General features: G+C 42.5%; 1 protein-coding gene across 1 annotated transcript in view; it reads left to right on the top strand.

Annotated features, from left to right (window-relative positions):
- The window catches only part of SLC12A3 (solute carrier family 12 member 3), a 97520-nt gene extending 85295 nt beyond the window's left edge, over positions 1 to 12225 (top strand). The window contains exons 23-27 of the mRNA XM_073605530.1: positions 1145 to 1256; positions 1399 to 1485; positions 4704 to 4839; positions 7216 to 7283; positions 10132 to 12225. Of these exons, the coding sequence (XP_073461631.1) occupies positions 1145 to 1256; positions 1399 to 1485; positions 4704 to 4839; positions 7216 to 7283; positions 10132 to 10273 (545 nt within the window). The 3' untranslated portion in view covers positions 10274 to 12225. The remainder of the gene's footprint in view (positions 1 to 1144; positions 1257 to 1398; positions 1486 to 4703; positions 4840 to 7215; positions 7284 to 10131) is intronic.
- Positions 12226 to 15806: the final 3581 nt, after the last annotated feature.

The following is a 15806-nucleotide window of genomic DNA, read 5'->3' as shown; positions in this document are numbered from 1 at the left end:
TCATTGACACTGTAATATTCTCTTTCTTCCTCCCCCTTCCTGATCCCTTTTACATAGGTTTATATGCTAAACAGAGTTATATATAAAAGTATATGAAATGAACTTGAGAAGTGTTAAGCCGACCATATATGAATCGAAATGCGGCCGGTTCAGCAGGGACTTGCCAAATTTTGACTCATGTATGGGCAGGCTGGTTGCACATACCCTGTCAGGTTTTTCCTGATTGATCAGTACCGCCAGCTAAAGCCAACAGCGCTAATCAGTATATTCTGACAGCAGGGAAGTCTACCCACCATCAGAATACAATAGCTCAGCGGAAGTTATTCCCCAATCCAATCCATCAAGTGTATGGATGGTGGAATCGGATCATCTTTTTTTGAACAAAAGACCTGAATAAATGGGCTAATCAGCACAAAAAAACTAAACTACTTCAACATCTTGTCAAGGCACCACAGTAAAATACGGTCTCAGAGTTTTACTTGCCCTAAATTTTGGTAAAAGTCTGGGGATTTCTGAAATATGTCGCCATGTTGACAAAACGTTTTGGAGTTAATGGTGGTTTTTGAGGGTGAAACGATTCCTGAGGAATAGAAGTTCCTTTTAACATACAATTCTAGCCACTCATTAGCCGGGAAAAAAATATATAGTGACAGAGCAAAGATAACAAATATTCAAATAAAAAAAAAAGAATAATGCAAAGACCATGCAAAGAAATTACCCTAAACACAACCACCACCTACCCCCAGCCCCAAACTCCCCCGCCCTCAAAAAAAAAAAAAAAAAACAGCTAAGAAAATTGTACATGTCTTTTGGGAGCAAAGTTTGCCAAAGAAGTTTGGGAATTTTGTGGCAAAATCAATTCAGCCAAAATCACCCCACTTATTCTTAATGACCATCCAAGTTGTAGCATGACAAGGGAGACTCCAAAAAAGAACATCTTGTCATTGCAATCCACATAACATATGCAGGACTTCCTTAACTGAAAGCATTTTTTAAATTAATGTTGGGGATCAAAGTAAGATATATTTCTATATAAATATATTTTAGCAAATAAAATATTACTCTACTTGATCAGCATCAGCTTTCAGTAACATTCAGAAAAGGCAATTACTGAAGTCACATGACAGCTATATTTATCTGGCAGGTCTAACTCTGCTTATCCCCTACCTACTGAGCCGCAAGAAACGATGGGCAAATGTCAAAATTCGAGTATTTGTGGGAGGACAGATCAATAGACTGGATGAAGAGCGCAAAGCGTAAGATATTTTTGTATGCAATATTATTATTTTTAGGGCAACACCACATTTAATATAAACACCACAGTGAACAGAATATGTACTGTATATAGAGGTTATAACTTTAATATATTGGCCTAACCTATGATCTTTTGTATTACAGGATGATCGCTCTGCTAAGTCAATTCAGAATTATATTCCATGAAGTGCATGTTCTGCCAGATATCAACCAAAAGCCTCGGCCTGAGCAGTAAGAACAGTATATATATATATATTTTTCAGGGTCAGTGATGAGCTTAGAAGGAGCACTGTGTTCCCCTCTCCTCCTAGGATTTAGGTCATATGTCACTAAAAACATCCAGAGCAGTAAAAATTTAAACAGAACAATCTACAGTCCCTTGATACATAAATAAAATAAACCTGCAGTTATATTTTTCCTTGCCAAGTAGTTAATACTTAAAGCGATTTACTTTCAAATTGGTTATTTGCGGCAAAAAAATATTGCAAATTTGGGATTATCATCATTTCATTGTCTTTTTTTCATTTTGTTCCTCTGTAACACGAAATTTCTGGTTAAAATCTATTTTTATACTTCACCAAAACCTTCATACCAAAGCCAGGTGTTAGAAGCTTATTACGCCAATATATGCATCTGTTTTTTCATAAATATTAAAAAGAAACTTAACACCTGTCAATCTGCCGGGCTGGACTTTCCTACTTCTGAATGGACGTCATTCGATGTCCTCTCAGAAGGCACCGCTCGCGCGGCTGTGGGGCAGCGCGGTCTGCCACCGGCTGATCACTATACCAGCCCAATGCCAGTGTCATGTGATCGCTATGATCAATCATGCCATGCCTTTCATGCCATCCATTGTATACAATTCTGTTGATAGCTCTGATTGGTCACAGTAATCACATGGTACAGACAGGGCCAATCACAGATAATCACAACAAAAGACACAGAATGTATCAGTTTGATTTCGTAAAAATGGTTGCTTTGTACCAATGAAATTCATTGGTATAAGCAATCATAATGTGTAAAAAAAATATATATATATCCTGATTTACCTCTTCAGAGCAGTACAGTGTTACTATGGTAACACTATTGCTCTGGTCATAGTGTGGTAAAAAAAATCTTAAAAAATAAAGTAATAAAAAATAAAAACATTAAAAAAATTATTACATTTTTTTTTTTTTTTTTTACATACTGTCAGCAGTCAATGTTCCTGATCACCGCCACACCAGTTATATGATAAGGCTGTACTGCACTGGTGACAGTATGTAAAAAAAAAAACAGTTGTGAAAAAAATTTTTAATTTCTTAATTTTCCAAAAAATTGTGACAAAGAAAATTACAGCTTCAGAAAACCCCCCATGCCTCTTACTAAATACCTTGTACCGTCTACTTTCACAAAATGGGTAATTTGGGGGATATTTGTACTGTCCTGGCGTTTTTGGGCCTCAAGAAATGGGTACATCAGGATTCATCGATTTTCAGTTATATATGCCATAGTTTGTGGACTCTATCACCAGTGGTGTTGCTATGGGGGTGCGGTCCGCACCCGGGTGACACCCGCCAGAGGGGTGACACCAGGGGCCGGGATTAGGTGGGGGCGGGAGGGGCTCCAGTCTCGGGCGCAGTGTGCTAGCATTGTGGGGGGGGGGGGGGCGCCAGTGGGCTGCTACAGTGTCGGCAATCACTAGCACGGAGCATTTGCCAACATCTCCTGCGGGGTGTCCCCGTGTCTCCAGCGCAGTGATTGCCGACACTTTAGCAGCTGGTATCTGTCCCAGCCAGCTGCATGTTAGCAGAGCACCGAGGGAAGTTTCCTGCAGGTTCCTCCTCTGCTTTTGGCGTGTATTCTGACAGGAGGAGGAGTCTGGGAAGGAGATCTCCCGGTGCTGAGGTCCCAGTAACTGATAACTGGTAAGTCTGTGCTGGGGGCAGGGATCTGAGGATTTGTGCAATAAGAGGAAGAATTTATGCTGAGAGGGATTAAGAGTTTTTTTTAATGGGAAAATCTGGAGTGCCTTTGTATTGGGGTGGGTTTGTGCTTGTAGGGGGGATTGGCAGGGAGGGATTAAATAAGAGGATTTGTGCTGAGGGTGGCTTGGGTGGGGGAATAAGAGAATTTGTGCGAGAAGAGGGATTTAATACTGAAAGGGGTATATGGGGGTGGGGATTTGTGATCAGAGGGGAGATTTGGGGGGGGGGTTCATAAGATCATTTGTGTAAGAAGGAGGGGTTTGGGAGGGATTTATGCTAAAAGGAGAGATTTGTGCTGAGAAGGGGGGGATCTGTGCAGGGAGGGGGGAAATGGGGGGATGATTTGTGCTGAGAGGGGGAATTTGGGAGGTAAAAGAATTTGTATAAGAAGGAGGGGTTTGGGGGGATTTATACTGGGAAGAGGGATATGGGGGGCATTTTGTGCTGAGAGGGGAGATTTGTGCTGAAAGGGGGTACATGGGGGTGAGGATTTTTGTTAAGGGGGGGATATTGGGGGGGGGGATTTGTGATGAGAGGGGGGAATGAGGGAAGGAAAAAGAGGAATTATGCTAGGAGGGGGTATATGGGGGTGAGGGGCACTCTGCACATAGTTCTTTAGACAATGGGGGGGGGGGTGACACTATGTTTTACCGCACCAGGTGACACCAACCCCAGTGACGCCACTATCTGTCACTTTCCTACAGACTAAATAATATACACTGATTTTGGGTTATTTTCACCAAGGAAATGTAGCAAAAAATTGTTTATTTAACAAAAAATAAAAAACCCAGTGGTGATTAAATACCAAAAGAAAGCTCTCTTTGTGAAAAATAAAATTGTCTGGCATCTAGCTATTGTAGTGTCACTGCTGTGTGACAACACTGCTCCTACTTAGAGAGGTGCTAATGCAATGTTGTCACTAATACAGGAAGTTGCTATAACTCAGGATCAACAGGATCGAAAAAAAAAGAAAACAAATATATAATCTGGATCATATGCAATTTAAATTACAATGTTGGGCATTTTTAAACTTAGGGTTCAGATACATTTATAAAATTGAGGAGCTCCCACTCTCAGAAGTGCTGAGAAGGAGGTGCTGACACCTACAGTCGTATAATCACTCTGGTGATCTTTACTAGAAGGCCAAATAGGCAGGAGGCGGGGAAGATTCTGAAGAGGAACAGGCATCCAGCTTAAGCGATGCAGCCATAGTACTCAGAGGGCTCACAGGTGTTATTCTTTATGTTTTAGAGCATGGGGGCAAAGAATGCAATAATTACACCTTACATTAAAGGGGTTGTAAACCCTTGTGTTTTTTCACCTAAATTCATTAAGGTGAAAAAACTTCTGACACTGACCGGCCCCCCAGCCCCCCATTTTATGATGAGCTGCACAGTGGAGGTAAGTATGACATGTTTGTTATTTTTAAAAAATAAAAAACAATCCTTTACAATCACTTTAATGTTCTGCTTTTATTGATAGTGTGAAGCGTTTTGAAGATCTTATTGCTCCTTACATGCTGAATGATGGTTTTAAAGAAGAACTTCTAGTAAATGAGATGAGGCGTGATTGCCCCTGGAAGATCTCAGATGAAGAATTCAAAAAGAACAGAGCAAAGGTCTGAATGAAGAAAAAAAAAATATTTGTGTTGTATAATGAGTGGCTGGGTTCACACTTGTGCGATGATAGACATCGCATGTGATTTGCACCACATTACTGTGCAGATCAGATGCAATTTCTGTGCGATGCGATTTGAGCCATACAAACTGTATGGCTCAAATCGCATCGCATTTTCACCAAAATGGTGCAGGACCCTTTTTTGGTCCGCTCTGGAATCAGATTGCATGAGTGTTCACACCTAGGCGATCCGATTCCTGTACCGTTTGACAGTTCGCGCTGCAATCTGCGAACCGATCTGGGGGTGTCATTAATTTTACATTGACACCCCCAGCAGTTCGCAAATGGCAGTGTGAACTGCCTGTGAATCATATGCAATGTGGGAACCCGCACAGGATTCGTGCTGGTTCCACCATCGCATATATGTGAACCCGAACTTAAAGTGGATCTGAACTCCAATAAATAGATAAAGACTTTAAAATGGTAATTATGTGTAAGCAATACCTTGAAAAATGTACCCTTTGTTTGAAATTTTGCCTAAATAAAGCAGAGCACTCCCTGGTATGTGAGAGTACCTAGCGTCTCATAGCTCTATATCTGCAATATGAGATCTAAGGCACTGTCGCCTCTGACTGCTGGTCTCAGGAGATTTGGTGGTGGCACTAGTGTGCTGCTTACTGTTTTCCTTGCTAGAGGCTCTGACATGAGGAATCAAAGCTCTGCCTCAAACAAGATGGCACCTTCACACTTAGACACTGTGCACAACATGGTATGGTAAGTCAGTAATGGGGTTAGGATCCTGTGCAGGAAGACAGGCAATACTGGTGGCTAGTCCTTTGCACTCTGCCTGCCTTTTTGGGCACAGTTTCCACAGTTCAGATATTGACTAGATTGACTCCTAGCTAGAATAGTAAAATGCCACTAACAAATTCGGAATTTGTCACTGTTATGCCCCGTACACACGGTCCGACAGAAAATGTGTGATAGGACCTTGTTGTCGGAAGTTCCGACCGTGTGTAGGCTCCATCACACATTTTCCATCGGATTTTCCGACACACAAAGTTTGAGAGCAGGATATAAAATTTTCCGACAACAAAATCCGTTGTCGGAATTTCCGATCGTGTGTACACAAATCCGATGCACAAAGTGCCACGCATGCTCAGAATAAATAAAGAGATGAAAGCTATTGGCTACTGCCCCATTTATAGTCCCGACGTAAGCATTTTACATCACCGCATTCAGAATGATCGGATTTTCCGACAACTTTGTGTGACCGTGTGTATGCAAGACAGGTTTGAGCCAACATCCGTCGGAAAAAATCCTAGGATTTTGTTGTCGGAATGTCCGATCAATGTCCGACCGTGTGTATGGGGCATTTGGCAAACTTAGCAGGCCCTTAGGTAATCCACATGTCAAGATGCATTGTGTACTTTAGGAGAAAGTATACATTAAGAACTTCCAAGCTGGATTATAATAGGTGGAGGGATAAAAAGTTCAAAATTGCCAGAGACATGTTTAAGAATATGTAAACCTAACATTTCATATTCTTGATTTGTGTACTTTACCATGTCCTGTTCTCTTTGAATTGCTTCTTTTGTGTGAAATCCCTGGTGTTCCTGCCAATCCCTCTGCGTTCCGATTAAAATCTGACCATGCTAAGCAGGAGAGCACACGGTGGTCAGTTCTCTTGGTTTGGTGGGAACTGAGCATGCTCTCCTCCAATGCTCAGGCTTGTCCTGACATGCCCCCCATTGCACAGTCATTCACTGGGAAGATCAGAGTGCTGCTGCTTCTGCCTCAGCTCTTATGCAGCTAAGAACCAAGGGAAGGTGATCACTTATAAAAAAAAAGGGAGCAAAAGGGTATCTAGAATGTTTTTTTTATAGCCATCGGTAGCGGCTTGTGCTCCATATTTTTTTTTTGGGGTGTGTGGGGTCGCGGCAAACAAACCACTCGTGCCCCCCCCCCCCCCCCTCGGTCCGTCAGTCAAACAATGCCCTGAGCCCACCCTTTTTTCTTAAGCCAATTAGAGCCTCAGGCTCTTATCATGTGCTTCAAAAAAAAAAACAAAAACATTGAAATCCATGCGTCCGGTGCCCTGCATGTAGATTAGGGACCGGGCACATGGATTAGGGGGGCTGCGCCCCTAATGGAGCGGCTGCCACTGATAGCTATCCACAAATGTTTTGCCTTTCATTTATATTTTAAACTGAATGGGTTGTTTTCAAAGGTGAGGATTTACAATCACTTTAATGATTACCATGTCTGCAGAATGTATCTGTTTTTTTTTGTATTATTTACTGATACGAATTTCAGACACATATACAGTAGTATAAGCCCTGATAATGAGTTACATTCTCTTTTCCTTTCTGTATAGTCTATGAGACAGGTCAGACTGAATGAAGTCTTGTTGGATTATTCTCGAGATGCTGCTCTTATTGTCATGTGAGTATAATAGACCTCTACAATAGGACACTCAAGTACTTGAGAAGGACAATATGCACCTTCAAGTCTCTTTTCCAGATTCTTTGGCCAAATGTGGCAGAAAGCATGTTTGTAATGCATTGAGGTTTTTTGTTTTCTTGGGGTAATTTGTTAAACCAGATGTAAAAATGTAATCTTAAGAAAAACTCAAACATGAAAGTCATGATTGCCTGGTCTACAGGAGGAAAAAGACAGTCAAAGACTGGAAGAAAAACATTTCTTTCTTAGTGCTTGCTAGCAGTAGTGTATTTAGGTTTTGTGCTGCCCTAGGCCTGACTAAACTCGTGCACCCCCTAATTTAAATATGACACACCCCTTGCTGTTTAAGATCCGCTCTGAAATTTTCGAGAGGGGACACTAGTTCTGAGGGCTGGGGGGGAATGGATTCTGTTAATTTGCACAGATTTCCTCTCACTTCCTGTTTGGCTATGGGACAGGAAGTGAAGGGAAATCTCTGCAATGGGACAGGGATAGTAAAAAATAAACTGACAGGGGCTATAACCCTTCCCTATTCTATCCAAAATAAAAAAAAAGTGTTACCTATAGTTCTACTTTAAGCACAAATTTCTGATAATTTTATGGAGAGGAGTAAGAAGATATAACCATGCCAGTGGTGCAGCAGAAAACATATAGCACAGTGAGGAAGGTTTGTGGTCCAGGATGATAGGACAGTCAAAATTAGAAGCAGCAGCACCAGCCCCCCCCCCCCCCCACAGTTGCGGAATGCCAGCCGCCCGCATACCGGAAGCAGTGCAGCAGCTTTATGGGGGCGCTAGGCTAATTTGCCTCTCAGCCCAGTCCACCCCATAAGACTGGCGCTACACTAATACAAGCCGCCGGGGACTCTTTCCGTGCTTCCCCCCAGCAAAGTTCTGCCCTAGGCCTGGGCCTTGTCGGCCTAGGCCAGGATACAGCATTGCTTGCTAGGTAGAGTCACCAAGCCAAAATGCTATTATGTAAAGACAAGGGTGCCAGAGTGTAGAATTGAAAGTGGCAGTTATAGTAAATATTAGTATAAAGAAGGTATGACTTTGCTAGACCTTCATTTAGCAATAAAATTCAGGGGCATCTACATGGAAAGATGTGTGGAAGCTCAGGCCCCATCCAAGTTGGAACCAGGAGCTTGTGCATTCCAATATCTATGCTGACTTAGCCTTTTTGATGGACAACCTATGTCAAAAGGGTGCTAGCCCCTGCACCTTTTATTAACAGAAGAAAACCTGGGAACAAAGACAATAGGGTTCATTTATTAAAGGCAAATGTACTGGGCACTGCAAGTGCACTTGCTCCAGAGCTTAGTAAAGGAGATAAAGCTTCACTTTGCAAAGAATACTCAATCACATGCAAGGAAAATAAAAAAAAACAGCATTTTTGATTGCACATGATTGGATGATAGAAATCAGTGGCGCTTCCCCTCATTTCAGAGCTCCCCCTGAGATCTAGAGCAAATGCACTTGCACAGTATATTTGCCTTTAGTAAGTAAACCTCAGTGTGTACATCTCTCATCAAAGTAGACGCATCTTGGGCAGCTTATGGTCCCAGAATAAGCCAAGTAAGCAGCAACAGGAGATCTGGAAACACAGAGCAGGCAATCAACAATAAAGGCCGGTTCCCACTGCTGCGATTTCATACATCGCATGTGATTTGCACCGCACTGCTGTGCAAATCACATGCATTGTCTGTGCGATGAAAATTCAGCCATACATTTAGTATGGCTGAATTCGCATCACATTCGGAACAAATTCGCACAGGACCCTTTTTTTGGTCCGCACCAGAATTTAATCTGATTTCTATCCGAATTGAGAGTTCGCACTGTGATATGCGAACCAATCTGGGGGTGTCATTAACTTTGTATTGATACTCCCGGTTCGCATAGGGCAGTGTGAACTGCCTGCGAGTTGTATGCGATGCGGGAACCCACACTGAATTCACAGGGTTCTCGCATCGCAGCGCCTGTGAACTGAGCCTAAACTGTAATCAGAACAGAAGGCAAAGGTAAAAGCTTAAAACAAACAAGGTGGCGGCTGGTGTTTTTGTTTTTTTGGGGGGGGAAGAGACAGCCACCCAACACCCCATGCCCCCCCCCCCCCCCCCCCCCCGCCGGTCGGTCCAGCATCAGACAGCGAGCATCGGCAAGTGGCTCCTGTGTCCCTTTCCTCCATCCCGGTGGCTGCGTGTCTCCTCCCCTCCTCCTAGGCGTCCAATAGGATCACCTATCTTTTCAGCCAATCGGGTGATAGGTCCTAATTGGCCGGGAGGAGGGTCAGTGTTAGAATAGCGAATAATCATTCGCTATTTTAATACACCTGGGTGGTCTGTGAGTGCATTCTCTGCGCCCAGAGTCCACCCTATTTTGAAGCCTTTTAGAGCCAAAGGCTCTAATCAGTGCTTCAAAAAACACCCCCGCCATTGCAATTCATGTGCCCGGCGTCCTGCAAGGGGCTGGAAGCATGGATGGGGGGGGAGGCGGCATGGATAGGGGGCGGCGCCCGTGTGCCTTTAATGGACGGGCCATCCCTGTTGGTCATACTGTGATTGCAGACCTGGTCAGATAGGAACACATCTGCTTGAACATAAGACAATTTTCCACTAAAGGTAGATCTTGATAACTTACTAAAGTACTAAAGCAACTGCATTGGTCCATTGTGATTCTGGGTGCACTTGTAATTTAAAATAGCATTTTCAGGTGGCTGTTAATGGATCTTTGTGTAAATGTACATGCATAGATGTTCCTTAGCCCATGAGAGATAGTGACATTATTTTTCTAGTCTGTATTTATTACAGGTATTTTTTTTTTCTCTTTTTCAGAACAATGCCCATTGCCAGGAAGGGGAAAACTCCCAGTTCACTCTACATGGCCTGGTTGGAAACACTGTCCCAAGACCTAAGACCACCTGTCCTACTGGTCAGAGGAAACCAGAAAAATGTTCTTACTATGTACTGTCAGTAACGTGAACCAATACCATCTCCAGATTCCAAGAAGAGCAAGTAAAAATGGATAAAGATGCAGAAATATGAGCATTCCATTTATAGATCTCTAAATGTAAAAATTGTAACAGTCTTCAAAATTAACACCTATACAGAGACATTGTAATAGACCAAACTGCTATGTAGAAAAAAAGACACCCATTTATGTATTGTATTCTATACGTCTGAACACTGGATAAATCTTTAGGCATCCTTTCTAGCATAAAGCATTGTGTACTGTTTTGTATATTATTAATATTGTTTGGCTTTATATTGGCCAATTTTTATAAAGGTTGGCTCATTATACAGTTGTGCACTGTCTGATACAAGGTAAGGGTAAACTATTCTGTTTTCTCTTGGTCATCATAGCTTCTGTTTAGCAATTGTCATAAATGTGTGAAAAAAGTAGGACCTGTGAAAATGCAGGTCCCACCACTTGTCTGAATAAATATAGGCAGTGTAATCACTGTCATAAAAAATCTTTCTGGCATCTATCCTCACTATTAGCACTATTGTCTATCTTTATGCTAAGTCCAGCTTACACTCAGAGGGTATGCTTATAAAGCAATGAATCTGACATTTAACAAACATTCACTGCAGGTGAATCTTCCTGGTGCATGTGTTTTAACCACTTGCGGACCACCCACCGTAGATATACTGCGGCAGGGAGGCCACTCTGTGGCAGATCACTCACCTAGTGCGTGATCCGAATCTTCCGGGTCTGGGGTTTGCATGCTGTCCGCCAGCACCCGCCAATTGTTCACTACAGAGGGAGAACAGGGATCTGCCTATGTAAACAAGGCAGATCACCGTTCTGTCAGTACAGAAGGCATGGTTCCTGTGTCTCTGCAAAGCAGGGGCACCAATTTATGCCTTCCCCTAGTACAAGCACCTCCCCCACAGTAAGAAAACACCAGCTAGGCACACAGTTAATAATTTGATCTCCTCTGATGTTAACCCCTTCCCAGCCAGTGTCATTAGGACAGTGATAGTTCATAATTTTTAGCACTGATCACTGTATTAGTATCACTGGTCCCCAAAAAGTGTCAGTTAGTGTCTCATTTGTCCGCCGCAATATTGCAGTCCCACTATAAGCTGCCATTTCTAGTATTAAAAAAAAGTTTAAATATTCCATAGTTTGTAGACACTATAACTTTTGCACAAACCAATCAATGTACACATATTGGGATTTTTTACCGCAAATATGTAGCCAAATACATATTGGCCTAAATTGATGAAGAAATTTGATTTTTTACATTTTTTTTGGATATGTTTCATAGCAGAAAGTAAAAAATATTGTTTTGGGTTTTTTTTTCAAAATTGTTGCGCTTTTTTTGTTTATAGCGAAAAAAATAAAAATCGCAGAGGTGATCAAATACCACTAAAAGAAAGCTCTATTTGTGGGGAAAAAAAGGACATACACTTTATTTGGGTACAGCATTGCACGATCGCGCAATTGTCAGTTAAAATAACGCAATGCCGTGTCACAGAAAATGGCCTGGTCATGAAGGGGGGCAAATCTTCCAGTGGGCAAGTGGTTAAATAACAGTAATTGATTCACCACCAGTGGCTATTTGGTGAAAGTCACATTCGCTGCTACTTAAATATGTTGCTTCAAATGTACTATTGCTGAAGCAGACAAATTTTCTAGGCCCTTATAGATCATATTTTACATAAAAGTACATACGTTTGGCTTTTCTATACTTGCATATGAACAGATTATATCCAGTAGAGAAGCAGAGACACTTATTATCTTCAACAACTTTGTCTGTTGGAACTTGTAACTAAACAATAAAGGCATAATTACAATGATTATAACAGCAGTCATACCCAGGAATATAAAAGCTGTCTATAATCACAATGCAATTATACATAAGCAAACAAAAAAAGTTTGAGGTTTGTCATTTACTCAGTATGCATGTTTGTACTTATAATGGAGCCATCATTGAAATTCTGATTTTGAGGGAATTTTAAATAAATATTATTATAACTAACAACGTATGAGGCTTGCCATAAGTAAAAACTGCTGCTACTCTATATGTCATTACAAACTGTGGGGAGTCTATTGTTTTATTTAGATAGATCCTGTCGGGTTACTTGCAGATAGAATTATCATCAAGGCATACAAAACTGAGCAGCATTGCTAAGCATCCAGTGATGCTCACATATGTAATGAACAGATTTGTCTGCGTGTGGAGATAAAATTACAACTCATGCACAGATTATTTTTTATAAATCAGCACATTGTTAAAATCAGGGGTCCCCACATTTTCTAAGCAAAGAGCCAGTTTAATGCTCTTTAACATGGTCAGACTGTGGTCAGTGGGAGTATACAATACCCCAGCACCCATGTTCAGTTGGATTAAATCATTTCTCTGGCTCAGCAGATCATGGCAGAATAAAAAATGGTCAATGGGAGTAAAAAAATGACAGTGTCTGTGGCCAGTGGGAAGAGGAAAATGCCCCACTGTTGTGTCAGTGGAAGGAACATTGCTCCATTATTAATGTCACTGGAAGGAATATTGCTCCATTGTTGGTGACAGTGGAAGAAACACTGTCCCATCATAGGTATCACTAGGAGGAGTATTGCCCCAATGTTGTTGTTAGTGGGAGGAACAGTACCTTGTTGTTGTTTCAATAGAAGGAAGGAATGGCTCAGGGCCGTCTTTAATATTGATTGGGCCCTGGGTAAAATTTTTCTTGGGGGCCCCCCATGCAGTTTTGCTCTGAGACATACAATAAATAGCAGCTAGACTCAAAATCAGTTTACTGAATCAGATCAGACAGCGATTGCGATTGGTTGCCAGAGGTTACAGTCTATCATTACCGCTCATTGACTGGTTGCTAGAGGTTACAGCAAACATTTGGACTCACTGATTATTTGCTAGAGGTTACAGCACATGATTTCTGCTTGTTGATTGGTTGCTAGAGATTACTGTACATCAATACTGCTCACTGGTTACTGCACTTCATTACTGCTTACTGATTGGTTGCTAGAGGTTACAGCACATCATCTCCTCACTGCCTGCACACCATGGACTGGGGAGGTGAGGGGACCCAGTAATAGACAGAAAACTCCTAGGGATCTTAGGACTGCTGGGATCAGTGGCAGTGCTGGGGGGAGGTGTAATCAATGGCAATACTGTTTTTTTTTACCGACTACCAATATAAAGAGGAGTTTTCAACACTGTAATAGGGGTTTACACTGACCACCAACGTAATAGGGGTTTACACTGACCACTAATGTAATAGAAGCATTCACAGTAACCACCAATGTAAGGAGGGATTTACACTGACCACCAATGTAAGGAGGGATTTACACTGACCACCAATGTAAGGGGGGCATTCACACTGGCCACTAGTGTCAATTAAATGCTTCTACACCAAGCACCAATATAATGAAAAGATTTACACTGACCACCAATGTAACTGAGGCATTTAGCCTGCGTTCACATTTGTGTGTATCGGGAATGCATGCAAAATCGCTTTTTCTGGCACCACAGAAACGTGCTGACCTGTGCCTTGGCACCGTGTGATTTTGAAAAAGGGTTTGGGATTTTCTTCCGCATTTGTAGCGCATAGCACAGCCCATTCAAATGAATGGGCTGCCCTGCATTAGACCTACATCTTTACCCTGTCGGTACACCTGTGCATCCTAAAACCCATGCTAACCTCTGCACCCAAACCTCCCCCATCATCTCCACTCCAACCCTCCTCCCCTTTAACTCTACCTACCTTCTCTGCTTATCTTTGCACCCACCTTCCTTACCTCCATGCATCCCCTCCTTGCTTACCTGTGCACCCCAAACTGTAATTCCTTCTCTGCCTACCTCTGCACACCCCACACTACCCTCCCCAACTAATTGCTTTACCTTTGCAGAACAGGCTGATGGTAGGCTTAATGACCACAGTTGAAGGCAGGACTTTTAAGCATGCACCTTTATCTCCCCAGTGAGTAGCATTCAGTATAAGTGATGGTGGATATGACCTCAGGGGGGCATGATATAAATATGAATACTGTCTCTATTCACATAGAATGCTGCTGGTCTGACGCTATTTACATATCAATGTCGGTATATACATGTAAACACAGGGTCTGCCGGTGAGTCATCTGTACACAACAAAAGGGCAGAGCTGGACAGCATTAGTAACAGAACTTCACACTGAGATATTAGGATACAGTATGAGACTAAAACCTCAAGGGATGAGGGAATTTAAACTGGGATAGTTGGCAAGTATGAGGCAGCTGCTTTGGGCCCCACAACAATGACAGGGCCCAGGGCAGCTGCCCCTTTTGCCCTGCCTTAAAGACGGCCCTGGAATGGCTGGTGCCCACAAATTGTTTCATTGTCCCATTTTTGATGGCAGTGGGAGGTATTGGACCCATAGTTGGTATCAGTGGGAGAAGTAGTGCCCCATTGTTGGTGCCATTGGAAAGAATAGTACCCCATCATTGGTGTCAGTGGGATGAATAGAACCCTATCGTTGGCATCAGAGGGAAGAATAATGCCCCATCAGTGTTGGTGGAAGAATATTGCCCCATCAGTGGTGTCAGTGGAAGGAATTGTGCTCCATCGTTGAGAAGAATATTGCCCCATCATTGGTGTCAGTGGGAGGAATAGTGTCACGCCGTTAGTGTCAGCGGGAGGAATAGTGTCCGATCAATGGTGTCAGTGGGAGAAATTGTGCCCCAAGGGCCAGGTAATGGCAGGTAACGTGCTGAATTCAGCCCGCAGGCAAGTTTGGGGATCAGTGGTTAAGATTATGTACATTAAGTTGGCTTTCACATGTACAGTATATAATCAATATTTAAAGGTCTGTGATTTCTCTCTAAAGTGTTACTAAACCCAGGACCCTGCATTCACTATATTTGGTCTCCCACAGTACACAGAACATGGAAATGCAATTATTTTAGTAAATATAAACGGCAAAATACCTTTTCCTGTCAACAGTATATAGCTGTCTTGTGACTTCAGTGTCTGGTTAAAGCTTGTAGAAGGATTTTTCCTTCTACTCTGACTGTCCTATGAGGCTGCAGGACCCCCGGCCCTCTGTCTGGACAGTGCTGATCGGCACAGGACCAATCAGCACTGTCTGGACAGTGCTGATTGGTCCTGTGCCGATCACCTGCACTCTCCCAAGAAAAAGAAAAAAACTCTCTAGCAATACACACGAAACTGAGCATGTGCAGAATAACTCCGTACTATCAGGAGATGGGTTGGGGACAGTGGAAGAGGGGGAGGATCAGAGAAGACAGGATCAAACAGCCTTTTTACACAATGCAGAGGATTAACCTCTTAGGTTCCACAGTGAGTATAACGAGAATGCTTTATTGCATATACAGACTGATTTTACTGGTGTGGGTTTAGTAACACTTTAAGTTCTGTCACTATTCTCCCAAGTCTGGGTGCAGTCTGCCCATATGTCAGCTAAAATACAGACTCAGTCCTTCAGAAATCCAACAAAGTTTTTCAGGAGAGGAAAGAGTCACAAAGCTCTCCATACATAACCATACT

Source organism: Aquarana catesbeiana, linkage group LG11 (assembly GCF_042186555.1).
Source record: "Aquarana catesbeiana isolate 2022-GZ linkage group LG11, ASM4218655v1, whole genome shotgun sequence".
NCBI lineage: Eukaryota > Metazoa > Chordata > Amphibia > Anura > Ranidae > Aquarana > Aquarana catesbeiana.
This window is presented reverse-complemented; position numbering and strand designations above follow the sequence as displayed.